The sequence below is a fragment of the Vulpes lagopus genome, chromosome 7, assembly GCF_018345385.1.
Source record: "Vulpes lagopus strain Blue_001 chromosome 7, ASM1834538v1, whole genome shotgun sequence".
Lineage (NCBI taxonomy): Eukaryota > Metazoa > Chordata > Mammalia > Carnivora > Canidae > Vulpes > Vulpes lagopus.
Genome location: NC_054830.1, coordinates 1,123,295 through 1,147,396, shown reverse-complemented (window position 1 = coordinate 1,147,396; position 24,102 = coordinate 1,123,295). Strand labels below are relative to the sequence as shown.

Here is a 24,102-nt window from a genome sequence, read left to right as displayed (position 1 = left end):
TAAAAGGCAAGAACAAAAAAAATAAAATAAAATAAAGGGCAAGAACAAAGTTTATACTGTATCCAGGCCTGATTCATTCAGATGAACCAGTTTTTAGCATCCCCACATAAAAAGTCTGGGATCTTCTTATCCCATGAGATAGATTCAGGGTGATCCCAAATATTTAAAAAGATTCTATGGGGGTCCCCGGGTGCCTCACTGGTTTAGCGCCTGCCTTCAGCCCAGGGAGTAACCCTGGGGTCCCGGGATCGAGTCCTGCATTGGGCTCCCTGCAAGGAGCCTTCTTCTCCCTCTGCCTGTGTCTCTGCCTCTCTCTGTGTCTCTCATGAATAAATAAATAAAATATTTTTAAAAAAGATTCTACTGTTTGTAAAAAAACAAATAAGGAACAAAAGGCCAATAAAGAAATACACTAAAGCATTAACACTAGTTATTTTCGGAGAGTTAGACCACAGGTGATCGTCATATTCTTTTTTGCATTTTTCTGGTATTTCCAAGATTCCCTCCTTTATTTTTCATACATTACTTTAAAAAGATTTATTTATTTATTTATTAATGAGAGACAGAGAGGGCAGCCTCGGGGGCACAGTGGTTTAGCGCCGTCTGCAGCCCAGGGTGTGATCCTGGAGACCTGGGATCAAGTCCTGTGTCCCGCTCCCTGCATGGAGCCTGCTTCTCCCTCTGCCTGTGTCTCTGCCCCTCTCTGTCTGTATCTCTCATGAATAAGTAAATTTTAAAAAATCCTTAAAAAAAAAAGAGAGAGACACAGAGAGAGAGAGAGACAGACGTGGGGTTGTCATGAGAAGTGAGGGTCAGTGCAAAATTAAACCGTGGAGCCCTTTGTTCCAAAATTATTACCCATGTCAAGATTGTGACAGCAGAGCCTGAAGTCAAGTGCTGGGCCCTGGATGAGCCCTCGGACGGCGCCCAGTGACGCTGGCTGCAGGTGGGATCCACAACAGGGGGGCCCATTCCAGGTCTGCTTTGGGGGTGAAGAGCTGATCAGGGGGTTTGGATCGAGACTCGACACCGAGGTGGGATGCCTCGCCTGGGGCTGCCCTGGGTGTCATTGGGCCGTGCACCCCTGCCCCCAACAAAAATCCCTTCTCCGTGGGAGTGAGCAGGCCTGAGCCCGCGGGTGTGTGTGTGTGTGTGTGTGTGTCTCCCAGACTCTTATCAGATGCTAAGTCGTCGCAGATGTTGTGGGAGCCTGTCCTGGAGTCCTGTGTGCAGGTAAGGGCCCCGAGAGCCTCAGCCCACCTGCGGGGATGACCTGTCTACCCAGGGGCCGCCTGCCTGTGGCTCCAGACCCCAAGACGCTCTTCCTGACTCCGGGTCCCGGTCGCAGCCCCTCCTCCAGGAACCCCTCCGCCTGGCTGCCGCCCTCCCCCCGCCCCCGGGTTTCTGCTCCCCCGCCTCCCGAGTCCCCTGCTGGGGCACCCGGCACTCTGCCCCTGTGCGGGCCCGCGGGCCGCCACCCGCCGCTCCGCCCAGCGGCTCTGCCCAGGGCTCGCTTGCTCCGCCCCCGCCCCTGGCCACGCCCCCGCGCCTCTAACCCCGCCCCGCGTAGCTGGCCCCGCCCCCCGCGCCTCCAGCCCCGTCCCGCGTAGCTGGCCCCGCCCCGCGCATCTAGCCCCGCCCCGCGCAGCTGGCCCCGCCCCCGGCCCCGCCCGCCACGCCCATCGCCACGCCCCGCGGCCGCCGCACCGACAAGATGGCGGCGGGTGGGAGCGGCGGGCGCGCGTCGTGCCCGCCGGGGGTCGGCCCGGGCGCGGGGGGCGGCCCGGGGCCCAGCGCCAACGCCGCCGCGGCCCCCGGCAACGCGGCCGCCGCCGCCGCCGCGGCCCCCGCCGCCCCCGGGCCGCCCCCCGCGCCTGTGCCGGGGCCGGGGCCGGGGCCGGGGCCGGGGTCGGGGCCGGGGCCGGGCGCGCAGGCCGCGGCGGGCGGGGAGCGGGCGGCCGAGGAGCCGGGGGCGGCGGCGCTGCTGCGCGAGCCCGTCTACAACTGGCAGGCGACCAAGCCCACGCTGAAGGAGCGCTTCGCCTTCCTCTTCAACAACGAGGTGCTCTGCGACGTGCACTTCCTGGTGGGCAAGGGGCTCGGCGCGCAGCGCATCCCGGCGCACAGGTGGGCCCCCGCCCCGGCCCCGGCCCCGGCCCCGCCCCGCCCCGCAGGCCCCGGCCCCCGCCCCCGCCCCGCAGGCCCCAGCCCCCGCCCGCTGGCCCCGCCGCCCGGGATCCCCGCCCCCGCCGCCCGCTGACCCCCGGGCCCCCGCAGGCCCCCGGCTGGCGACGCCCCCTGCCGCCCGGTCCATGCTCTCCAGGCACCGCCCCCCACCCGCTGCCCCGTGACCCGCACCAGGGGCCCATCCTCTCCTCCGCGGGGTGACGCTCAGTGCCCCGAGCCCTGACCCCCCAGCCCCCAGGCCTCCCCGGCTGGCCCAGGCCCCGTCCCCAGGCCGCGGGGCGGGGGGGGCTGCTGTCAGACCTGGTCACTCGGGTGTCCCCCACTGTCCTCCCCCCTGCCCTCCAGGGAGCTGGGGGTGGGGCCGGCTGCCGGGGCTGCCCCTGGCCTGGGGGTGCACAGCCTCCCTGCCCTCCCGGCATGTGGCCTTTATTTCACCTGCGCCGTTTGAGATTTTTCTTTCTGGCTTTTTCTTGGTTACTTATGTGTAACTGGATCTAGATTCCTGTCCGCAGAAGGTTCCAGGCCTGTGGCTGGGTCCCCAGGACCTCCCGTGGCCCCTCCCTCCCCTGTGTGTGTGTCCGTGCACACTCGCCCTCCCGCGATGCCCACACGGGCCTCACCCGCACCGAAGCCTGCAGTAGGGGGGCTGGTCCCTGTGCCGCCTCACCCCCCACTTCCTCCCTCATGCCCGCCCGGCTCCTAAATACTGCTCAGCCTGGCCTTAAAGGCTGTTCCCCTTCTCCACCAGTCTTGAGGGGACACATGGAAACATGAGATGGGTACGCGAGGCTGCATGAGCTCCGGTGCCTGTGACCCAAGCCCCTGGGGGGATGGGCCAGGTGGGCGCAGCCGGAAACCCCACAGGGAGCTGGAGAGGGGACCTCAGGGTTCCTTCTTCAAGGGAGCGAGCCTCCCCCTGCGCCTGTAACCTCAGGACATGTACTCGACTGTGTGCCTATTGGTGAAGTAGGATGAGGGAGGTGGGCGTGGGGACCCCAGGGAAGGGGGGGTGGGTGCGGAGTGGCTGGGAGCGAGTGCTCTGCCGGTGAGGCCAGTGGGCATATTTGGTGAGATGTTCTGGGAGCAGGAGGGGGATACAGGCCCCAGCAGGGGATGATGGGGATCCATACCCAGAGCAGGGTGGGGGGCAGGGGCTGGAGACCAGAGGAGCTGGGCCCGCAGGAGCCAGGCAGGGGCAAGGGGCACGAGCATCAGAGGGACAGCGTCCGCCCTGAAGGGGTGAGCGGCCACAGGTGGAGCCCGCAGGCGCCTGGGGGGCGGTAGGAGCAGCAGCGGGGGGCTCAGGCTCTCCTGAGGGGGGTGGCGGTGGCGGACCCCGACCCAGGCTCCAGCATCCTGGAGTGGCCAGCAGTGGCAGGGACACCTGGAGGGCAGAGACCCCTGGCCATGAGCAGGCCTTGGCCCTGTGTCCGGGTCTGTGGCAGGCGGGACCCAGCGGTGGGACGGGGGCGGGGCTTAGGAATGATCCAGAGGAGCCTCCCCACAGGTGGGGTCTGGGATGAGGCTCCCCTGGGCACCGGGTGGGGGCTCCACCTGACATTCGCCTCCAGACTGGCCCACCCGCGGCTCTGCCCGAGCCTGGCTCCCCGGGAGCACCTTGTGGGTCCCTGCAGCGCCGATCGTCCCCCGGGCCCTCGCTGCCCGCGTGTGTGTGACGTCAGGGTGTCCAGATCCGGCGGACGGCCCGCTCCTGTCCTGTCGCCCCGGCATGATGCCGCACTCCAGCCTCGACTGACAGAGGGTTCTAGTTCTTTATGTTTTCAGCCTTTGGGTTGTTATTTTGTACCCAGTGGTGAAATGTTACCTGCGGGGATGAGGCAGTGACCCTGGGCTTCCCGTGCCTCAGTTTCCCTGCCTGTGAGCCAGGGCTGACCACTCAGATGCCTTCACCCCAGGACCTCTGTGAGGATGGACTTGGTGACCCAGCCAGTGGTTATCAGCTGGGCCGGGGTGAGCTTGAATACGGGGGGCACCCGCTCCAGGGCTGATGTCAGCGGCCCGGAGGCCGTGGTGGGAGCAGCAGTGGCTGCATCCGGGTGAGGGATGGGGGCTCGGAGCCCCGCTGGTGCAGGGGTGCTCCCCGCCCGGCCCCTGCCCCCCCTCCGCTCCTCAGGGCTGGATCTGGGGACTTGCTGGTAGAGAAGTGACTGGAAAGCGGCAGATGGTAACGCGATGGTGGGGAAGGCGGACGTACCCCCTTAGCCAGGGCTCGAGGTCAACCTGAGAGTCATGTCGGGTGGCTTCAGGGGCCCCTGGGGGGACGGGACCTCAGGGCACCTGGCCTCTGTGTGTTCTTGCCCCAACCCATAACCCCAGGGTGTAGTGGGTTCAGGGTCACTGGTGGCCCCACAGACGTGTGTCCCCATCCGCGTCCCTGAAACCGTGAGCATGACCTGATTTGGAGAAAAGATCTTGCAGAGGTGATTAAGGGAAGGGTCTGGAGACGAGCTCATCCGGGTTATCCGGTGGGCTCTAAACCCAGTGACACGTGTCCTAAGAGGCACAGGGGAGAATCCCCGTGGTGCGCATGGGGCAGGCACTGGGGTGCCGTGGCCGCTTGCCAGGAGCCCCGGGCCCAGAGCTGGAAGGGGCAGGGAGGACCCTCGGCGGGGCCCTGCCCACCTCCGTCTGGGACTTGTGCTCCAGGACTGGGAGCGGGTGAAATGCTGTTGTCTCGGGCCGCTCAGCCGTCCCGGGAAACCGAAATACCCAGACCGAAGAGCACCCGACAAACCCACATCGGGGACTTGCCGCAGGACACCTGGCCAGGTGGCTGTCAAGGTCACGAGAAGCCTGGAAAGGTGACTCACGCTAGAGGCACCTGAGGAGGTGACCGGATGTCACGTGGGACCCCAGGTGGCGCCCCCGCTGAGGCTGACCCCAGAAAGCAGAGTGAGGGAGGGGCCGGGCGAACTGCAGGGCAGGCCCTCCCGTGGGGCCCAGGGCCCCCGGTTGGGTGGGCGTGGGCGGGGCTCACAGTGGCTGGGGCGCTGGGTGCAGGCTGGTGGGGGACAGGGCGCTGGGCCCTCCCAGAGGCTGTGCTTGGCCTCCGCCCTGTACTTGGTCCCCCCTTTGGCTCTGAGCCCGTGATGACTGGCACCCCAGTCGTGGTGCGCAGGGCCGGGAGGAGGCCCCGCATACAGTCGGTGCCCCGGGAGGAGCTCTCGGCCTGACCCGGCTGCGCCGAATCGGCTGCGTGCACATGTGCGAGGCTCCGAGGACGTCCTGAGCGCCCCCGGGGGGCAGCACTGCTGGGTGACGGGTCGCAGGGCCGGAGCCGCCCATGGCCGGTTCCCTCGCAGGCCGCTCCACCCGGGTCTCGTTTCACTGATTGCTCCCGCAGGATCGGAGCCTGCTCCGGTGTTGTCAGGACCGCTGAGGCCCGTCCCCAGTTGTGCTTTGTCCCGACTTCGGGCTGGTCCCGGTCGCCCATGGGCATCGTCGCCCCCGCCCCACCTGCGCCACACACGCCGGCGAACCTAGGCGGCCGCCCGACGGAGCACACAGCCTCCGGCCGCTTACTTCGTGGTGCCCAGCGGGCCGCAGGGGCCGTGCGCACGGCAGGGACCCAGCACAGCCGCTTGTGCAAATAAACCTTTATTTGCAGAAACAGTGTCCGGCGGTCGTCCGGCCCCCAGGCACATGGGGCCCCGCGGCCTCTGGAGTCAGCGCATCAAGTGCTGAAGGAATTTCCTGGGGCGACGGGCCCGGGGTACCAGGCTGGGGAGAGCGGGGTGCGGGGTGGGAGTGGGAGCGCTCTCCGTTTGTTCAGGGCATTTTCTCGTGTTCCTAGGATGGTTTTGCACGTTTATAGCTGAGTTTTGCTCACTTCTTTTTTTTCCTTTTTGTGAATGACGTTCGTCGTATTTCTAGGTTCTTGCGGGGAAGCTGAGTGGTTCCGACCTGTTTGCGTCTATCTGATGTGAACGATTTCTGTGTGAACCCTTGTTCGTGTTCACGGCCGCTCAGTGGGTCCTGTGGTCTGGCGCCGTCCGGTAGACTTTTCTATGATCCTGGGAAGGTTCTAGGTTTACGCCATCCTGCGCTAGTTGCACGTGGCGACTTGAACTAAGGAGTTGTACTTTTAAGTTAATTAATTTTGAAAGATATTATTTATTCATGAGAGATCCAGAGAGAGGCGGAGACACAGGCAGAGGGAGAAGCAGGCTCCACGTGGGGAGCCTGACGCGGAACTCGATCCCAGGACCCGGGGTCACGCCCTGGGCTGAAGGCAGGCTCTCCACCGCGGAGCCCCCTGGGCATCCACTCCCCTAACCTAATTTAATCTTAATTTGGATTTTTAAAAATTTTTTAAAAATTTTTATTTATTTATGATAGTCACAGAGAGAGAGAGAGAGAGAGAGAGAGGCAGAGACACAGGCAGAGGGAGAAGCAGGCTCCATGCACCGGGAGCCCGACGCGGGACTCGATCCCGGGACTCCAGGATCGCGCCCCGGGCCAAAGGCAGGCACCAAACCGCTGCACCACCCAGGGATCCCTTAATTTGGATTTAAATGGCCTGCGTGTCCAGGAGCAACCACGTTGGACGGCGCAGCCGTAGAATTTCAACATTGGGAAACCATGTCCCGTGCAGCTGGTTCCCCTTCCTCCCTCCCGTTTCTGCCCCCTGGGCTCCTCCTCCTGCGCGAGTGACTCTGCTCCCCGGGGGGCAGGAGCCCCTGTGCTTTCCCAGACATGTGTGGCCCGGGTGCTGCTGTGCTCCCTGCTGGCTGTGTCCGTGGGGCGGGGTGCAGGGAGCCACCAGGCCCTTACCGCGGAGTGGCCTGGTGGCCTGACCGTGTCCACGCGGAAGGCGGCCAGGGCAGTGTGAGCGCGGCCGCCGCCCCCAGAGCTCACCTCCTGCGTGCTCGCCGCCGTCCGTTCTCCAGTTCCGCTGACCTTAGGAATTCCGTGTAATCAGAGCACGGTCATCTTCGGTCTGGCTTCTTTATGGTTTTGGAGATCCGTCCACGCGGTGTGCGTATCCGTACGTTCGGCCCTTGAGCGACGCGGGTGGGTGGAGGCGCCTCCCCCGCAGCCAGAAGTCCGGGTGTCGCATTCCAGGCCTCAGCTCACCCGCCGGCCGCCTGGGGTGGACGGGGAGCCTGGGGCAACGCGGACCGTGGATTAACACGGGTCCATCTGCGTCCCGGATCGTGTGCCGCATCCGCGGAATGGAGGGCATCGTCAGGAGGCCCAGCGCTCAAGGGCCAGCCAAGCCCGGCTCCTTTTCCTTTATGTTTTAATGTAGTTCCTTGTCCGTGGGGGGAGGATCCCAGGCAGGCTCCCCGCTGGGCTGCTCCGCCCTCCCGTCTCGGGGGAGTCTGCCCAGGTCGCTGTGACTTCTGAAATGGGGGCTTCCCTTTGGGGAGAGGTTCCCGGGGCTCGCCGTCCTGTGCCGCTCTGCGTCCCGCCTCTCCGTGCGGCGCGTTGGCGCCCGCGGCCCCGAGGATGTCATCCGGGCGTCCGAGCCGTGTGTCTTCGCCACGGAAGACCGCCTCGCAAACCCTTCACGTCCGCGGGCTCCCCGTGCCCCTGGGCCCTGGCTCGCGGCTTCCTTCTGCCCAGGGGTTGGGCCTGCCCCGCGTTGTCCGGGCCCCTGGGCCGGGAGCCCCCCTCGCCGTCTGCCTCGGGCGTCTGGGGACGCTGCTGCCGGGTGGGCCCGTGACCGTCCCTGATGCTGGCACCCTCGGACCGCCTCGTCCTGCCCTCGGACCTGTTGGACTCACCTGTGGCCCTCCCCAGGGCTCGGCTTGGGGGGACAGTCCCGGTCACGGTGGCTTTCTGTGTCATCGCTGCCTCCGCGTCTGGTCGCCGAATTCTAGAGGGAGGCGCCGTCCGTTCTCCCTTGTCCCCACTCGCTAATGACGTGCTGGTCCATCCTCACGGCCTCCGGCTCTGCCTCACCGTCTGTCTTACCGCGGCGCCCGCATGTGGGCGCCCCAGATGTGGCCGCCGGGAGCGCTCGGCCTTGGCGTCGGTCCTACAGCGCAGGTCGCGGCCCTGCGGTCCTGCCCCCGGGCCTCGGCCTCCCCGGCGCGGGCTTCCCTGGCCCCCAGCCACACAGACCGGCCCGGCCGCCGCCCCTCGGGGCCCCTCTCCCCGCCTCGTCCAGGCGGCTCATCATGCTCTGCTCTTATTGAAAGGTTTTAAATCCGGGTGAGATATTCGTAACATGAGATTCACCGCCGTAACCTTCTCCGAGCGCACAGCCCGGGGCACGGAGCCTGCTCACTCCGCCACGCACCACCCCCACCGTCTCCAGAACCTTCCATCTTCCCACACGGAGGCCCCGTCCCCAGGAAGCACTGGCCCCCACCCCCCCCATCCCTGGCTCCCACCACCACCTCCTGTCTCTGTGGATGGGCCTCCTCTGGGGACCTCCTGGGAGTGGGGTCCTGCGGGAGGCGTCCTTCTGGGTCTGGATCCCCTCCCTGAGCCCGGTGTCCTCGGGGTCCGTCCACGTGGGGGCAGGTGTGGGGCTGGGTCACATCCGGGGTGTGGACGGACCGCTCTGCTCCCATGGATGGACACCCGGTGCTGCCTCTTTTGGCCACGGGGACACCAGCTCTGAACACAGACGTGCCCTGGGTGTGAAACCTCTGAGTCACGCGGTGCTGGTGTGTGGCCATCAGAGGAGCCGCGGCCACACCAGGGTCCTGCTGTCTCTGCATCCGTGTCACCTTCTCATGGTCTCTGAGTGTCCTCTGGGCCGCCGTTGGCAGGCTGAGCTGGCGTCTCCCTGGGGCACCTGCACCTGGGAGGAGGGACCATGACCCGGGGTCCAGCAGGTGGGGGGGCTGAGGCAGGGGTGAGCAGAGGGCCGGGGGGCGGGGGGGCAGTGGTATGGGGCCGACCTGCGGCCCATGCGGTGGCCTGTCCAGGGCCCTGGGACAGCGTCAGGCGGGGCTTGCACCCCCCCAGGTGCGGGCAGCGGCCTCTCCTGCAGGCGATCAAGGTGCTTGTTTAAATCTGGAAAGAAAGGAACAGGAAGGACCTATTTAGGATGGATGGCGGGATGGATGGCCTGTGGGAGAGCAGAGGGGCCGCCCGCCCCAGTGAGCGCCGGGTGGGGGGGAGGGGGGAGGAGGCGGCCAGGGTGGAGAGCACCGAGGCCCCGGGTCGCAGGCCGCACTGCCTCCTGGGCTCCGGGGGGCCCTTCCTGGCCCCGCTCCTGGGGCCTGCGTGTCCCCGGGTGGTGGGCTCGTCCCCCGGTGTCTGCACCTGTGTCCCGAGGCCCCTCTTACGAGGACGCGGGCATGGGGTCGGCCCCTGTAGGACGGAGACTGTTTCCAAGTGAGGCCCTCCTGCGGCTTTCCAGGTGGACGTGACTTTGAGGGGGGCCGTTTGCCCCGGTGTCCTCGGTTCCCATCGGGCTGTCTCAGGTCTGGTCCTTGGGCCCGGTCAAGCCCTGCGTGCCCTGCGGCCCCCTCGGGGCTGGGAGATGCGCCCGGGGGGAGGAGATGGTGGGGGCTGAGGCAGGGCGGGGGCCTCCAGTCGGGTTTCTGGGAGCCTCGGGCAGGCTGCTCCGAGCCCTGCGTGTGTTGGGGTGGGGACCCCGGGGCCGGTGTGACGTGGGGCCCGTGGACCTGGGTCCGGCCCTCGTGGGCATCCAAGGTGGGGGGGGGGCAGCGCCAGCCTGGGCTGGGTCAGGAGGCCCCCAACCCCCCAGCCCCGGGCAGGGGTCCAGCCGGGTGCCTCACGGCTTGTCCTCACCCACGGGCCGCCCGTCCTCAAGTGGAGAGGACACGGCTGGTGGGGCCCACGTGGTCACCTCGCGGCCACCACCTCGTAATGCTGCCCTGGGCTCCTGCCCTTCCCTGGGCCCCCGCCCGCCAGGGGCCCTGCCAAGCCTTCCCGACCCCCCCCAGGCCGTGCCCTTGACCGGGTCTGCCCCGTGGGCGAAGGCGGGATGGGCGCGGGGGGGGGGGGGGATTGCACGTGTCCGCCCGCCCCTCGCCACCTTCCTCCTGGAAGCATCAGCCAGCAGTGCTCGCGGCCGGCGTGTGCTCTGTGCTGGGCCCCGGCGCCCCAGACTCGGGGCCGGGAACCGGCGGGCGTGTGGAGGGTCACCGGGCTCCTCTCTGACGCCAGGTTCGTGCTGGCCGTGGGCAGTGCCGTGTTCGACGCCATGTTCAACGGGGGAATGGCCACCACGTCCACGGAGATCGAGCTGCCCGACGTGGAGCCGGCCGCCTTCCTGGCGCTGCTCAAGTAAGACTTTCTAGATCTTTCACCGTGGGGTGGGGCGGGCAGCCTGTCCCTGTCAGAAAGTAGCCGGAGGTAAGGAGACCCCCAGGGACAGCGCCCGAGCCCCGGCCCTGCGGGATCTCCAGAACCGCCTGTGCGGCGGTGGGGGGTGCCCTGGAGGCCCCGCCCCACTGTCACGTGTGTGTATCACCACGACGTGTGCTGCACTCGCGTACGGGTCACACATTCGCGGTGTGCTCCGCGCTGGTCTGCACCGCGTCCCCAGGGTTGGCATCTCTCTGCACCTGCTAACGCCACCTCCCGTCACCCCCCGGCCCCCCGGCGCCCCTCCCCGTCCTGGACGGGTCACACCCGTGGACTCACACCCCGTGGGGCCCCCTGTGTCTGGTCCCTCCAAGAGCGTTGGTGGCGCGGGCGAGTCCCCGTTCTCACCCTGTCGTCAGCAGGGGCTTTGGAAGAAGTGAGGTCACCTCCACCTCCAGGTTTTCCTTCTTGAGCCTCAGCAGCATTCCCTCCCGGGGTTAGTGGAAGAGCAGCGGCGCGTGGGGTGGGGGTGGGGGGGCTGCCGCGGAGCAGGGGGAGGCGGCCCGGGGCGGCTGTCCCCAGGGGATGTCCCCACTCCGCGGGGCGCGGGCTCCAGCTTCCAGAAATGCCGAGTGTAAAGGGCGTGGGGACTGACAGTCTGCCCCACGCAGGTGAAACATCTTTTGAAACGCAGAGTTTTTTTCTCTTATGATTATAAAGATGACGTAGGCTCGCAGAGGGAGAGGGAGGGAGGGAGGGAGGGAGGAGAGAGGGGAGCTGCCCCCATCCGCCGTGCGCCCTCTGCCCTGTGCCCTCCTCCCGCCCGCCGTCACAGCTCACTGATGGGCAGCATTGTATTCTGGTTGGTTCCATCTGTGGATGCCCCTTAATCCTTGACGCTGTCTGGTGTGGTCGGTCCTGTGTGCCACTCCCATCTCCCTGATGACAGCAGTTTGGGGAACAGTCTCATGGGTTTGTAGCTCCTCAGGTTGCCTACACCTGGGGCACGTGACTCCGTCTCCACCACTCACCCTGCCGCTGCCATCGTGAAAGCAGCCACGAGATTTTGTAAACGGTGGGGGAGGCCATGTGTCAATAAAACTTTATTTACAAAACAGGTGACAAAACCATGATGAGCTATCACTTCGCACCCACCAGGGCAACTGTGATGAAAAACAAAAGGAAGAGAACAAGGATCAGTGGGGGGGGTTGGGGCCCTTGTGCACGCGGGGGGGGGGGGGGGGGACGTGAGACGGGGCCGCCTCTGCGGAAGAGTCAGGGGCGCCCTCAGGAGGCTTGCACGTAGGTCACGTGGGACCCAGCAATTCCACTCCTGGATATCTTTTTTTTTTTTTTTTTTAAGATTTTATTGGGACACCTGGGGGGCTCAGCAGTTGAGCGTCTGCCTTCGGCCCAGGGCATGACCCCGGGGTCCCGGGATCGAGTCCCACATCCGGCTCCTCGCAGGGACCTGCTTCTCCCTCTGCCTGTGTCTCTGCCTGTCTCTGTGTCTCTCAGGAATAAATACAAATCTCCGAAATCTCCGAGGCGGGACTCAATCCCAGGACCCCGGGGTCACATCCTGAGGCCAAGGCAGACGCTTAACCACTGAGCCACCCAGGTGTCCCCACTCCAGCTCTAGGAGAGTCCTAAAACCAGGGGCTTGCACACCCGTGTGCACAGTAGCATGATCCACACGGGAACACAATTCAAGTTTCCACGCACGGATGAAGGCTAAGCAGCACGTGTCCGTCCACACGCTAGAATGTTAACGTGGACGGACCTCAAGGACACCAGGCTCAGGGAGGGGACCCAGACCCAGAAGGACGCCTTCCGCAGGACCCCACTCCTAGGAGGTCCCCAGAGGAGGCCCGTCCAGAGACAGGACGTGGTGGTGGGAGCCAGGGGTGGGGGGGTAGGGAGGTCACTGCTTCCTGGGGACGGGGTCTCTGTGTGGGGAGATGGAGGGTTCTGGAGACGGTGGTGGGGGTGGGTGCAGGGTGGGGTGAGTGTGCTTCGTGCCCTGAGCTGTGCCCCTGCAGGGGGCTACGGTGGTATAATTCACGCTGTGTACATTTTTTTAAGGTTTTATTTAAGTGATTTGTGTCCCTGATGTGGGGCTTGCACTGGTGACCCCGAGATGACACGCTGCATGCTCTTCTGACTGAGCCAGCCAGACGCCCCCACGTTGTGTGTATTTTATTGTCATTTTAAAAATAAATAAATAAAAGAGACGTTCATTAAAAAACACAGACAGGTGACAGGTTACAATTTGCCGAAACCCTGGCTTCCACTGACCTGCGGCGGGCTGCCGGTCTCCGGCCACAGCCTCCCTCTGGCTCCCTGGGGTTCGGGTCCCTACTGCTGAGCTGCCCCCCCAGGGTCGATGCTGTCCCAGCTGGTGTGTGAGGGGCTCCGTCCTGGCGCCCGTGCTGGCCGTCCTGTCACAGGTGTCCCCTGCTGCACTGCTGACCTCGGGGTTGGGGCCTGGGCGCTGTGGGGTTTCAAGCAGCCTCCCCGGTCACCTCGGGTCTGGGGTCTCCCTGACCCCACAGGATTATAGCTGCTGACGTGTGGGGCTGTTTGGCTTCTGGCACATTCTCCGGGGGACGGGGGACCCCGGACATGGGCACACCCTTCCAGGCTTTGCTCCTGCGGCTCCTTCACTCTGCATTCCCGCTGGCTTCGTACGAGGGATCTGATTCCTCCACCACTTTGCTTTTAAAAAATTTACCCCACTGTCCTGCTTCAAGTCCGGAGGTGGCGCTGGTCATGTGTCCAGGACCTGACTCAGGCTGGCGTTTCTGGTCCTGTGACGTCCAGGCCCGGGGGTGCGGAGAGCTCCGGGGATCCCAGGGCAGAGGCCTCCAGAGGGGCCGGTGGCCTTGGGCACTAGGGTCCTGGCCTGGGGGCGTCCCGCCGGGAAGGAAGCGGGCCTGCTGGGTAGACCCGTGTCCTGATGGCCGGTGGGTGGGGTCGCCGCTGGCTGGTCTGGCAGATAAGGGTCTTTGCCAGGTCCTATCTGCGGGGCACAGCAACGGGCGCCGGTTCTGGAAGGCTCTCCGGCTGGCCGGGGGGCGGGGGCTGGAGCGGCGCCTGCCAGCTGCGTCCGCTGGTCTTAGCGTCCTGTCCCCTTAGGTTTCTCTACTCGGATGAGGTTCAGATCGGACCCGAGACCGTCATGACCACGCTGTACACCGCCAAGAAGTACGCGGTGCCCGCGCTCGAGGCCCACTGCGTGGAGTTCCTGAAGAAGAACCTCCGGGCTGACAACGCGTTCATGCTGCTCACGCAGGTGCGGGGGCGGGGGATGCGGGGGTCCTGGGGGAGGTTAGGGGCGCGCGGGGCGGGGGAGGCAGGAGTTCGGGAGGTTGTGGGGCGCGGGTGCACGGGGGTGGGGGACGCGAGGCTGGGTGAGGATGTGCGCGGGCTCCGGGGAGGGGGGATGAGGGGGCGCAGGGCAGGGGCGGAGGGGGCAGGTAGGGACAAGGTGCGCAGGGCTAGGGGAGGAAGCAGGTGTGCGGGCGCTTCAGGGCGCGATGCTGTGAGAACGCAGGTGCACGGGGGTGGGGGACGAGGAGGGACCCAGAGACCGAGGAGGGACCCAGAGACCGGAGGCAGGTGGGGGCAGGTGGGGACGCTGGGACGGTGCAAGATGTGGGGGGCGGGGATGGGAGCCAGCGAGGCCCCCGAGGGGGGTGGGGGGGCTGGCGAGGAGGCAGGTGGGGGTCCGGGGAGTGGGTCTCCGTTTAATATCCCTTAGGTTCTGCAGCCGAGCGCCTGCCCCCGCGCCGCGCGCTGACCTGGGCCTTCCAGCAGGCGCCTGGTTTCCCGCAGGCGTTTGGGGGCCCCTCTTCAGGGTCACGGGTGGGAGAAAGGGTTTTCTCATTTCATTATTCAGTTCCTTTGAGAAGGTCGCTTCCAGGCCCCGTGGCGCCGGGTGTTGGGGTGGGGTTGGCGAGGCCTCGGGGGCACAGGCGGGCAGGGGACAGGCCCGCCGGGGCAAGGGGGCTGTCCTGGGGCGGCCCCCGCACCGTCTCCAGACGCGTGGGTCGTCGGCTCGTCCAGGTTGCTCTGCGGGGCCTGAGCCAGGCCTGTCGGGAGGCCCGGAGCTGCCCCGGCAGCCAAGCCGAGGGTGCACGTGAGCGGCCGTAGGGTTGTGCTGGGCAGGAGCTGGAATCTTCGCGCCGCCCCGCCCGGCGGGTCCCGATGGAGCCGTCTCCGGCGGTCAGGGCTGCGCTGCGTCCTGTCCCCGGGCTTCCTGCCCCCTGGGGCCTGTCCTGTCGGCCTCGGCCGGCCCCGGGGCTGCTCAGTCTGGGCACCGTGGCCCCCGCGGGACTTGAACTCCATGGAAGGTTTGAGCCAGAGGGTGTCTGGGGCCCCCGCCCGGGCAGCGTGTTGACGTGCTCCCCCTCGCCAGGCACGACTCTTCGACGAACCGCAGCTGGCCAGCCTGTGCCTGGAAAACATCGACAAGAACACCGCCGACGCCATCACCGCCGAGGGCTTCACGGACATCGACCTGGGTGAGGCCGGGGGTGGGCCCGGGGTGGGGGATGGCGCCCGGCGAGGGCACGCGGGGCGCTGAGGTGTCCCCTCCCTGCAGACACGCTGGTGGCCGTGCTGGAGCGGGACACCCTGGGCATTCGCGAGGTGCGTCTGTTCAGCGCCGTCGTGCGCTGGTCCGAGGCCGAGTGCCAGCGGCAGCAGCTGCCCGTGACGCCCGAGAACAAGCGCAAGGTGCTGGGCAAGGCGCTCGCCCTCATCCGCTTCCCGCTCATGACCATCGAGGAGTTTGCCGCAGGTAAAGGTCAGGGGGCGGGGGCCGCTCGGCAGGAGCACGGCCCCCGGGGGCCCCAGGTGTGACTCGGTCTCCGCGCTCCGGCGGCCGCCCCGAGCCAGCTGCGGGACACAGGTGTGCCCGTTTGCCGAGGACGCGCCCGCCGCGCTCGCGTGGACGGCTGGCAGCCCGTCGGTGTGAACACAACAGCCCACCGCCGCCCCCGATGGGCGTCTGGGTTTCCCTCCCTCCACGTCTCGAGTGTCCCTGTGTGTGCGCCCACTGAGGGCCCCATCTCGGGTTCGCGTCCTGGGGACGGGCCTGCGAGGGGTGGGAGGGGGCCGGCGAGGGGGCTGCCCGGCCGGGCTTCCTGCCCCGTGTGGACGCAGTGCTGGCAGCGGTGCCTGACTTGGAGCCGTCCCCCACCCGGAACTGGAGGGTCCCGGACGAGGCCCCGTGTCAGCCTGGTGGCCGGTGCAGACCTAGGGTCTCGTGTCTCCATGCGCCCCGCTTCCCTGCTTGGCGTTGCCAGATTTAGCAACGACGGTAACTAGCTGTTTAGCGCGAGGATCTGCCGTGTGGGACGCACTGACCCTGCAGACGAGTCCTCGGACCTGAAGCTCAGATTTCCGGGTCCTGCGTCGTAGCTGGCCTCCGCACGTCACGTCAGCGTGGGGGCAGAGCTGCGTCCGTTCTGGGGTCGCCCGTGCACCTAACGCTTAGTGAGGCCGTGTGTGGACCAGGCCCCGGCTGTATGCGGTGACCTCGGTGGCCTCAGTGGCCTGGTTGTCGGGGGCGGGGCGCTGTCTGGGCCGGGAGCACCGTTGTGAGGAGGTGGCCCCAGATACGGCTCAGAGGGCCCCAGGGCACCAGGGTGCCGGAGACAGAGATGCCCTGTCCCATCCCAACACCACTGGGAGCCCTGCGGGGCCCCCGTCTCCAGCCTGGCTTGCACCCCAAAACCGCTCTCGGGGGTCCACCTGCCCACCTGGCTACCGAGCCCCCGGGGCCCCAAGCGCTGCAGGTGCCGTCCACTCGCCTTTGGCGTGGGGCCCGTCCTGTAAGGCCCCCAGGCCGCGCTGGCCCCCTGCTCTGCCCAGGTCCCCGGGAATGGCACTGCGTGTGTCCTCAGGGCCGGGCTGGGCCTTCTGGGCCTGTGCTCCGCGGAGGGCGCCCATGGGGCTCGGCCCTCGTCACTCGGCCCGTCTTAGAGGCGCCCCTGCTGCTGTGTCCCGCCGGAAACACGACACTAGAGAAGTTCGCACAGACTCCGCCGAGGCTCCCGGCCGGGCCCGCGCTCCCGTGTACTTTCCTCCTGCACTTGCGATGCGGAGATTAAAAGAACCGTGGTTACCGCGCTGCCTTCCGCGTTGTACTTCCTTGCTCTCCGGGGGCGGCCCCCTGGCCCGCCGCCGTGTCCGCGCGCTGCTGTCACCAGCCTGCAGAGACCCGCCCCCGGGAGCCCGGGCGGGGCGGCCGGTGCCCTGAGCCGGGCTGGCGTTGCTGGGGCCCCCGCGTCTCGGCGTGCGCGGCCGCCCCGCTGGCGCCCGACCTCCGCCCCTGTGCCCGCAGGGCCCGCGCAGTCGGGCATCCTCGTGGACCGCGAGGTGGTCAGCCTCTTCCTGCACTTCACCGTCAACCCCAAGCCGCGCGTCGACTTCATCGACCGGCCGCGCTGCTGCCTCCGCGGGAAGGAGTGCAGCATCAACCGCTTCCAGCAGGTGGAGAGCCGCTGGGGCTACAGCGGCACCAGCGACCGCATCAGGTGGGCCGGCGCGCCCGGGTGGGGGGGGGGGCCGCGGGGCCGTGGCTCAGCGCCCCTCTGTCCGCCGCCCAGGTTCTCGGTCAACAAGCGCATCTTCGTGGTCGGCTTTGGGCTCTACGGCTCCATCCACGGGCCCACGGACTACCAAGTGAACATCCAGGTGCGCGCCCCCCCGCCCCCCCGCGGGCCTCCGTGGGGTCGGGGGCTGGTGAGCAGCGCCTGCTCCCCCCACAGATCATCCACACGGACAGCAACACCGTCCTGGGCCAGAACGACACGGGCTTCAGCTGTGACGGCTCCGCCAGCACCTTCCGCGTCATGTTCAAGGAGCCGGTGGAGGTGCTGCCCAACGTCAACTACACGGCCTGCGCCACGCTCAAGGTGCCCGCCCCGACCCCAGAGCCTAGCGGGCCGCCGGCTCCAGCTCTGCTGCCTCGTGGGGCCACGGGGGGCGGGGCCCCTGGGAGGGGCTGTGCGGCTCCCGCCGCTGGGGCCCTGGTGCCTGACCTCAGGACCCCCCACCAGGGCCCAGACTCCCACTACGGCACCAAGGGCCTGCGCAAGGTGACGCACGAGTCCCCCACGACGGGGGCCAAGACGTGCTTCACGTTCTGCTACGCGGCCGGAAACAACAACGGCACGTCCGTGGAGGACGGCCAGATCCCCGAGGTCATCTTCTACACCTAGGCCACCCGGCCCGAAGCCACCCGATGCAAGTAGGCCGCCCCCACCCACGCCGCGCCCCCGCGGTCCCCATGCTGTGTGCGCTCCCCGCCGCGGTCCCGGGCGTCAGGAGAGGGTCTCTGCTCCGTGCGGCGAGCCTGGCCGCCTGCTGAGGAGCCGGCAGGGGCTGCGAGGCGGTCCCTCAGGACTCGGGGGGCAGGGCTGGCCTGGACCCGGCCCGAGCTGAGGGTCTGCGGGCCCCTGGGAAGGCAGTGCCGCCCGCCGCCCGCCTGGCCACAGGATTGATCGATTCCGCGTCACGTTCTCACCGCGCACGGCAATGCACCCTGGATTCCCATTCCCCGGTAGGCGGGCTGTGGGGGCGCCCCTAGTGCGTTTGCTTGGGGTCTCGTGTTCTGGTCCACTCAGTGGGGACGCTGAGCCCACGCTGACCCCGGCCCCCGGCACACTGGCCGAAGCCCCCCGACCCCGAGGTCCCGCAGGCTGGCTTTGTGCCAGGCCCAGGCCCACCCGGTGGGCCCCGTGAGCCGCGGGCGTGGACCTCAGGCCCCGTCTGCCCGGCCGGGCAGCGCCGGGGGTCAGCCATGGTGGCCAGGTCCCCGCCTGCCCCCTGTACATACTGCAGCCCTGCCCCACCCGGCCTCTGAGTGAGCACTGTGGCCAGAGGTGCTGGAGGGCGCAGCCCCTCCCCCGTCCCCCCACCCGTGTTTCCACCCCAGTGATCCTCCTGGAAACTCCTCCCCAAAGCCATGGAAGGTGTGCCCTCCTCACACCACACCCTCAAAGGATTTTTTTAAATAAAGGAAAGAAACATAACCGCCCTGAGTGCTTCTTCCTGTCGGAGGCAATGGGGCAGGACCCTGGCAGCTGAGATCTGGCCCTTCGCTCTGCAGCCGTTTCTCGCACCTTAAGATTGGGGGGCCCAGGAAGGGCCTGTGACTTCCGCCTGGGTCTAGAATCTGGCTCCTGACAGACGTCCCAGCCTCGGGGCACCCAGAGCCGTTGGGGACTCTCCCCACGCCCTGTCCTCTGCACAAACTTCTGGTCTGCCATCACACCCCTGCTGTCCGGCAAGGGGGGCCCCCAGGGAAGGCTCTGCTGCAGCGCGCCGCGCCTACCCCTTGCTGGCTCTGCCCTCTGGCCCTGGGACCGCGCCTGGCACACAGGAGCTCCCTAGGCTCTGCCTGTGCAGCGAGGGTAACCTGACCCGGGCCCCCCACCTGGCTCCGCCCTGCGCGTCAGGGAGTTCCTGACAACAGGCAGAGAACAGGGCCTGACAGCTAAAAATCTACCCAAATGAATAAAGACATCAATCCGCACATTTAAAAATCTCAATATTTAAAAATATTTTTAGAAATTAGGGCAGCCTGGGTGGCTCAGGGTGTAGCGCCTGCCTGCAGCCCAGGGTGTGATCCTGGAGACCCAGGATCGAGTCCCACATCGGGCTCCCTGCATGGAGCCTGCTTCCCCCTCTGCCTGTGTCTCTGCTCCTCTCTCTCTCTGTCTCGTATGAATAAATAAAACCTTTAAAACAGTATTTTTAGAAATTAAAAAATAAAAATTCACATATGCTCAAACTGCTAAGAAATGGAAAAAAATCTGAAAAACAGGAGAGAAGCACCTGGGTGGCTCAGTTGGTTAAGCATCTGACTCCTGGTTTCGGCTCTGGCCATGATCTTGGGGTCATGAGCTCGAGTCCTGCATTGGGGTCTGCACTCAATGTGGAGCCTGCTGGAGACTCTCCCCCTCTGCCCCTCCCCTAACTGGTTAGTGTACATGCTCTTTCTCGCTCAAAATAAATAAATCTCTTAAAGAAAAAAAAAAAGAACTACACCACACTACAATTCTGTGCCCTTCAAAAATGAAAATAAATGCAATGGAAGTTAAAAAACACCAAGACAGGACCAAAACACCATGTCAGCTGTTAGACACAGATCTAAACACCCCAATTAAAAGACTGTCAGACTGGATACAAAATCAAAACAAAACTACTTCCTAATTATAAGAGTCTCATTTTAATTACAAAGAAATAGAAAAACTGAAGATAAAAGACGGTAAGTTTCACTACACAAACACTACCCTTACGAGAAAGTTGGTGGGCCGGTGTCTGTATCCGGCAAAGGCGACTTTATTTTTTTTTTTTAATATTTTATTTATTCATTTATGATGGACATAGAGAGAGAGGGGGTGGGGGGCAGAGACAGAGGCAGAAGGAGAAGCAGGCTCCATGCTGGGAGCCCAAGGTGGGACTTGATCCCGGGGCTCCAGGATCACGCCCCGGGCCAAAGGCAGGTGCTAAACCGCTAAGCCACCCAGGGATCCCCCAAAGGCGACTTTAAAGCAGTGAGTGCGACTGGAGGTTAAGGACGACATCTCACAGCGATGAGGGGGTCTATTTGACAGGAAGAAAGAACAGCCCTAAGCGTGTGCACCATAGCATGGGTTTGAAATACCTAAATCCAGGAACACTGGGGGGGCTCAGTGGTTGAGCATCTGCCTAGGGCTCAGGGCGTGACCCCTGGGGTCCTGGGATCGAGTCCCGCATCGGGCTCCCTGCATCGAGTCTGCTTCTCCCTCCGCCTGTGTTTCTGCCTCTCTCTGTGTCCCATGAACAAATAAAATCTTAAAAAACTAAAAAATATCTAAATCCAGAGTGAGCAGAACAAAACAGAGAAAGCTCTACTCCTAGTTGGGAATGAACAGCATCACACCTCTCTCAACAAAAAAGATTTTGCCCGATCAGCATCTATAGAATGCTACGCGCCGGTGGCGGTGGAGTCAAGCTGGAAATAAATCAGGAAGATAAAAAGAAGCAAGTTTACATGAACATAGGCTAAAAAAACCTCTGATTATATTATACCCAAATTGTAGGAACCTGTTAAAGCAGAACTGGGGAGCGCAGCCCGGGGGGCTCAGCAGTTTAGCACTGCCTTCAGCCCAGGGCATGATCCTGGGGTTCCGTGATCGAGTCCCACGTTGGACCCCCTGCATGGAGCCTGCTTCTCCCTCTGCCTGTGTCTCTGCCTCTCTCTCTTTTTGTGTCTCTCATGAATGATTAAAAAAAAAAAAAAAAGCAGAACTGGGGAAATTTATATTTTATGCATAGATTAGAAAAGAAGAAAGCTTTAAAATCAAAGGCCCTAAGTTTACATCTTAAGAAACTAGAACAGAAACAGCAAATTCAACTCCCAAAATGGGAAAAAAAATGAAACCGAAAATGAAGGAGAAAACAAACGAAATACAAAACAAACCATTAACTGCTTCCCTGATGGAATCCCAGCAAATGTACAAAGAGCCAAAACCGGCGACGTCAAGACTGAAAAGTGGACAGCACTACAGACCCTACAGATACCGAAGACACAGAGGGGTTCCTGGTTGGAGTATAGACAATCACGGCGGACCGTAACTTTAGTTGGTTACAAAAAGACAGATCCACTGCAGAAATCACGTGTAGGTAGAGCCACTACTGCGAGCAGTCAGTCCTGGAGGTTCCCCGAAGAATTTAAAGTAGAAATACGTAACGCAGCAAACCCAGCTCTCGGTGTACAACCAAAGGAAATGCAGTTGGGATCCCAAACCCTGCACTCCGATGTTCAGTGTCATTACTAACAAGACGTGGAAATGAAGTGTCATGGATGGATGGATGAAGAAAATGTGGCATGTAGTGTGTATTAGTCATCTTTTATTTATTTTTAATTTTTTAAAAAAGATTTTATTTATTCATTCATGAGAGACACACAGAGAGAAGCACAGACACAGGCAGAGGGAGAAGCAGGCTCCATGCAGGGAGCCCGACGTAGGACTCGATCCCAGAATCCTGGGATCATGCCCTGGGCCGAAAGCAGACGCTCAACCACTAAGCCACCCAGGCATCCCAGTCACCGTTTTTTTTTTTTTTTTTTTTTTTTTAAAGAAAAGCCCTGCCATCTGCAACAACGTGCGTGACATTACACACAGAGACAAATGCTGTGTCATCTCTTACATGTAGAATCTAAAACTAAAGGTGAATTCACAGAACCAGGGAGCACACTGGTGGCCAGGGGTGGGGGGAAGTGGGCAGGGTGTACAGGTTCTGGGGGTGCACTGCACAGCCTGGCACCTATAGTTAGCACAGCCCGTGAACCCGAGAGCTGCTAAGGGGGGACCTGTGTTTTCACTGTATGCACACACGGTCAACTCTGAGTTGATGGGTGTGTTCATCACCCTGGCAGTGGGGGGTCTATGTCCTTTGTGTGCATGACCACAACTGAACATCACAAATGGAAACAAAAAAAAAAAATTAAATATTTAGTTGTAAACATATCAAAGGGATGTGGATGTTGAGAAATCGAGAGAGGCTGGGCTTTAGGTGAGGAGCCCCTGGCAGGTGAGCAGAGGCCAGCAAGTGCTCCGCAGGAGGGATGGGGCTGGGCCAAAAGAAAGCCCGCTGGGGCTGATGCCTGTGTGGGTTGGCGGAATGAACCACAATCTGGAGCAGCTCAAAAAAAATGACAGGTTTTCTCCCGTAGGATTGTGCTTCACGCTTGGCTGGTGATGCAGGGTGGGTGGGGGTGGAAAGGCAGAGTGAAATCTGTGGTCTCTCCATGCGTGGAAGTCCGACTCCTGCTAGAACTCGGGGCTGGCAATGAAAACCAGGCAGCTCAAGACATGAATAAAGTTCAAGACGTGAAGGCGGGGCGGACTAAAGCTCAAGTGGAGACCCAGCCTGGCCAGTGGGCCCACGTCCCTCATCCAGGCCGGCAGGACAGGAAGGAGTGTCCTCTCGCTGGGGCAAGTGTGCCTGGTTTTCGATGTTCAGACACAACGTCTGTGATGCAAAAACAATTCTGAAAAGGGAAGTCGGAAAATGTAACCTACAATCAAGAAGAAAAGAGCCCATAGGAGCAGACCTAGGGGGCCGCAGATGTTGAAATCAGAAGTCAAGGGCAAGTCACTGCTATACATGTGTCAACCAGCACAGAAGTCACGGGGCAGAGGGGCGAAGAGATGGAGGGTTTCAATAGAGAAATCAAATCTGCAAACGCAAGTGTGAACTCTAGAACAGAAAAATATCCGAAAAGAACAGACTGGATAGCTTAAGAGCACAGAAAGCACAACAAAAAAGACGAGTAAATCCAAAGGCAGCAAAAATACCCAAATTAAAAGCAGAGGGGGGAAAAGACAAAGAAAAAATATTAAACAAAACCCCGAGTATCAGAGACCTTCGGGTCAGGTAACATGGTCCTACAGGTCGCTAACTGGAGCCCTGGGGGCGCGCGGGAGAGCAGCTCGGGAAACACTCCTGCCGAGCTAACGGAGGAAACGGCCAAAGCTGATGAAAGACACGAACCCCCAGATCTGCGGAGCTCCGCGAACGCCCTAGAGGCGAAGTACAAAGAAAACCACATGTCATAGCCCAATAACTTACCGAGCCTTACAAGCCGCCAGACAAAAAGGTACGGGACCTTGAAGGGAACGAGGGTGACAACTCACCTCACGTCAGAATCAACTGAATGATCTTTAAAACGCTGGAGGGAAAAAAAAACAAAAAACCCCGCCCCCCCAGAACATGAACCCACCTGCGAAACTGAAATTCCATTCCCAACAAAACACCCATTAACGCAGGCAAAGTATTCTCAGGCAGCCCCAAGTTGCGAGACCTCGTGGCGCAAAACCCCAGGCTACAAAAAGACATCACGGGGGTCCCTTCAGGCTGAAAGGGGAGGGGCCCGGACGGAATCCCGGTAGCAAGAAGCCTCGAGGGCGCTGTGGAGTTGGGACATGGTCACGTGTGTATACAGAGCACGCACGCATCCAAGTGTATCCAACCATTATATGAAACAAATATAACAGGGAACTGTGGGCTTATAACATATCAGAAATAAAACAAACGGCAAAAATAGCACAAAAGTGGGGTCAGTGGAGAACAGGAAATATCTGTGTGCACGCCAACACGCATCCGCACGTCTCTATTTTTGCATGTGTCCATCTGCTTCTATATTGGGAGCCACCGTCCGAGCTGACCCCTCTGGCTCTAAGCCCACCCCCAGGGCTCACGCTGGTCTCCTCTCAGGCTTGGGCTTCCGGTGGGTCATCTGTGCTGCTTCCTTTCCACCTTGGGCGCAGGTGCCCACCTGCAGTCACGGCCCGTCCACCCCCAGGCGAGCCTGCGCAGGGCTGCCGCTGGACCCGGCTCTCTGAGGCTGGACAGGAAGGCCTGGCGGCACGTGGACCCCCGGCTCGCGCCCACTCCACACGGAGCTTTCCCAAAGGCTGCTCGGTCGGCACCTGGCGCCGTGTGTGGGTTTGGGAAGTCTCGTTGCTGACTCCCGTCGCCCTGGCAAATTACCTTCTTTCTGCCGCAGTCCCCAAGGGCCGCTGTCGTCTTCAGAACTGAACCGTGTTACTAGGAGATGCCTTGTAGGTGGCGGTCCTCAGCATTTCCAAGGTG

The 24,102-nt window shown here is 63.1% G+C and overlaps 1 protein-coding gene across 1 annotated transcript; it reads left to right on the top strand.

Moving 5' to 3' along the window:
• Positions 1-1,705: 1,705 nt before the first annotated feature.
• BTBD2 (BTB domain containing 2) lies at positions 1,706-18,488 on the top strand. Its single transcript, XM_041763387.1, has 9 exons — positions 1,706-2,127; positions 10,303-10,422; positions 13,582-13,738; positions 14,864-14,969; positions 15,050-15,247; positions 16,796-16,988; positions 17,061-17,148; positions 17,223-17,369; positions 17,514-18,488. Exons 1-9 carry the CDS (start codon positions 1,715-1,717, stop codon positions 17,673-17,675), a joined length of 1,584 nt encoding a protein of 527 aa, XP_041619321.1. The 5' UTR covers positions 1,706-1,714; the 3' UTR covers positions 17,676-18,488.
• Positions 18,489-24,102: the final 5,614 nt, after the last annotated feature.

What these genes read in the sequence shown, in the direction of transcription:
- BTBD2 (XM_041763387.1), top strand. Translation starts at nt 1,715, where the DNA reads ATGGCGGCGGGTGGGAGCGGCGGGCGCGCGTCGTGCCCGCCGGGGGTC. An exon ending in CGTTCATGCTGCTCACGCAG is followed by an intron (nt 13,739 to 14,863) that starts GTGCGGGGGCGG and finishes CCCCCTCGCCAG; the next exon opens with GCACGACTCTTCGACGAACC. An exon ending in ACTACCAAGTGAACATCCAG is followed by an intron (nt 17,149 to 17,222) that starts GTGCGCGCCCCC and finishes CTCCCCCCACAG; the next exon opens with ATCATCCACACGGACAGCAA.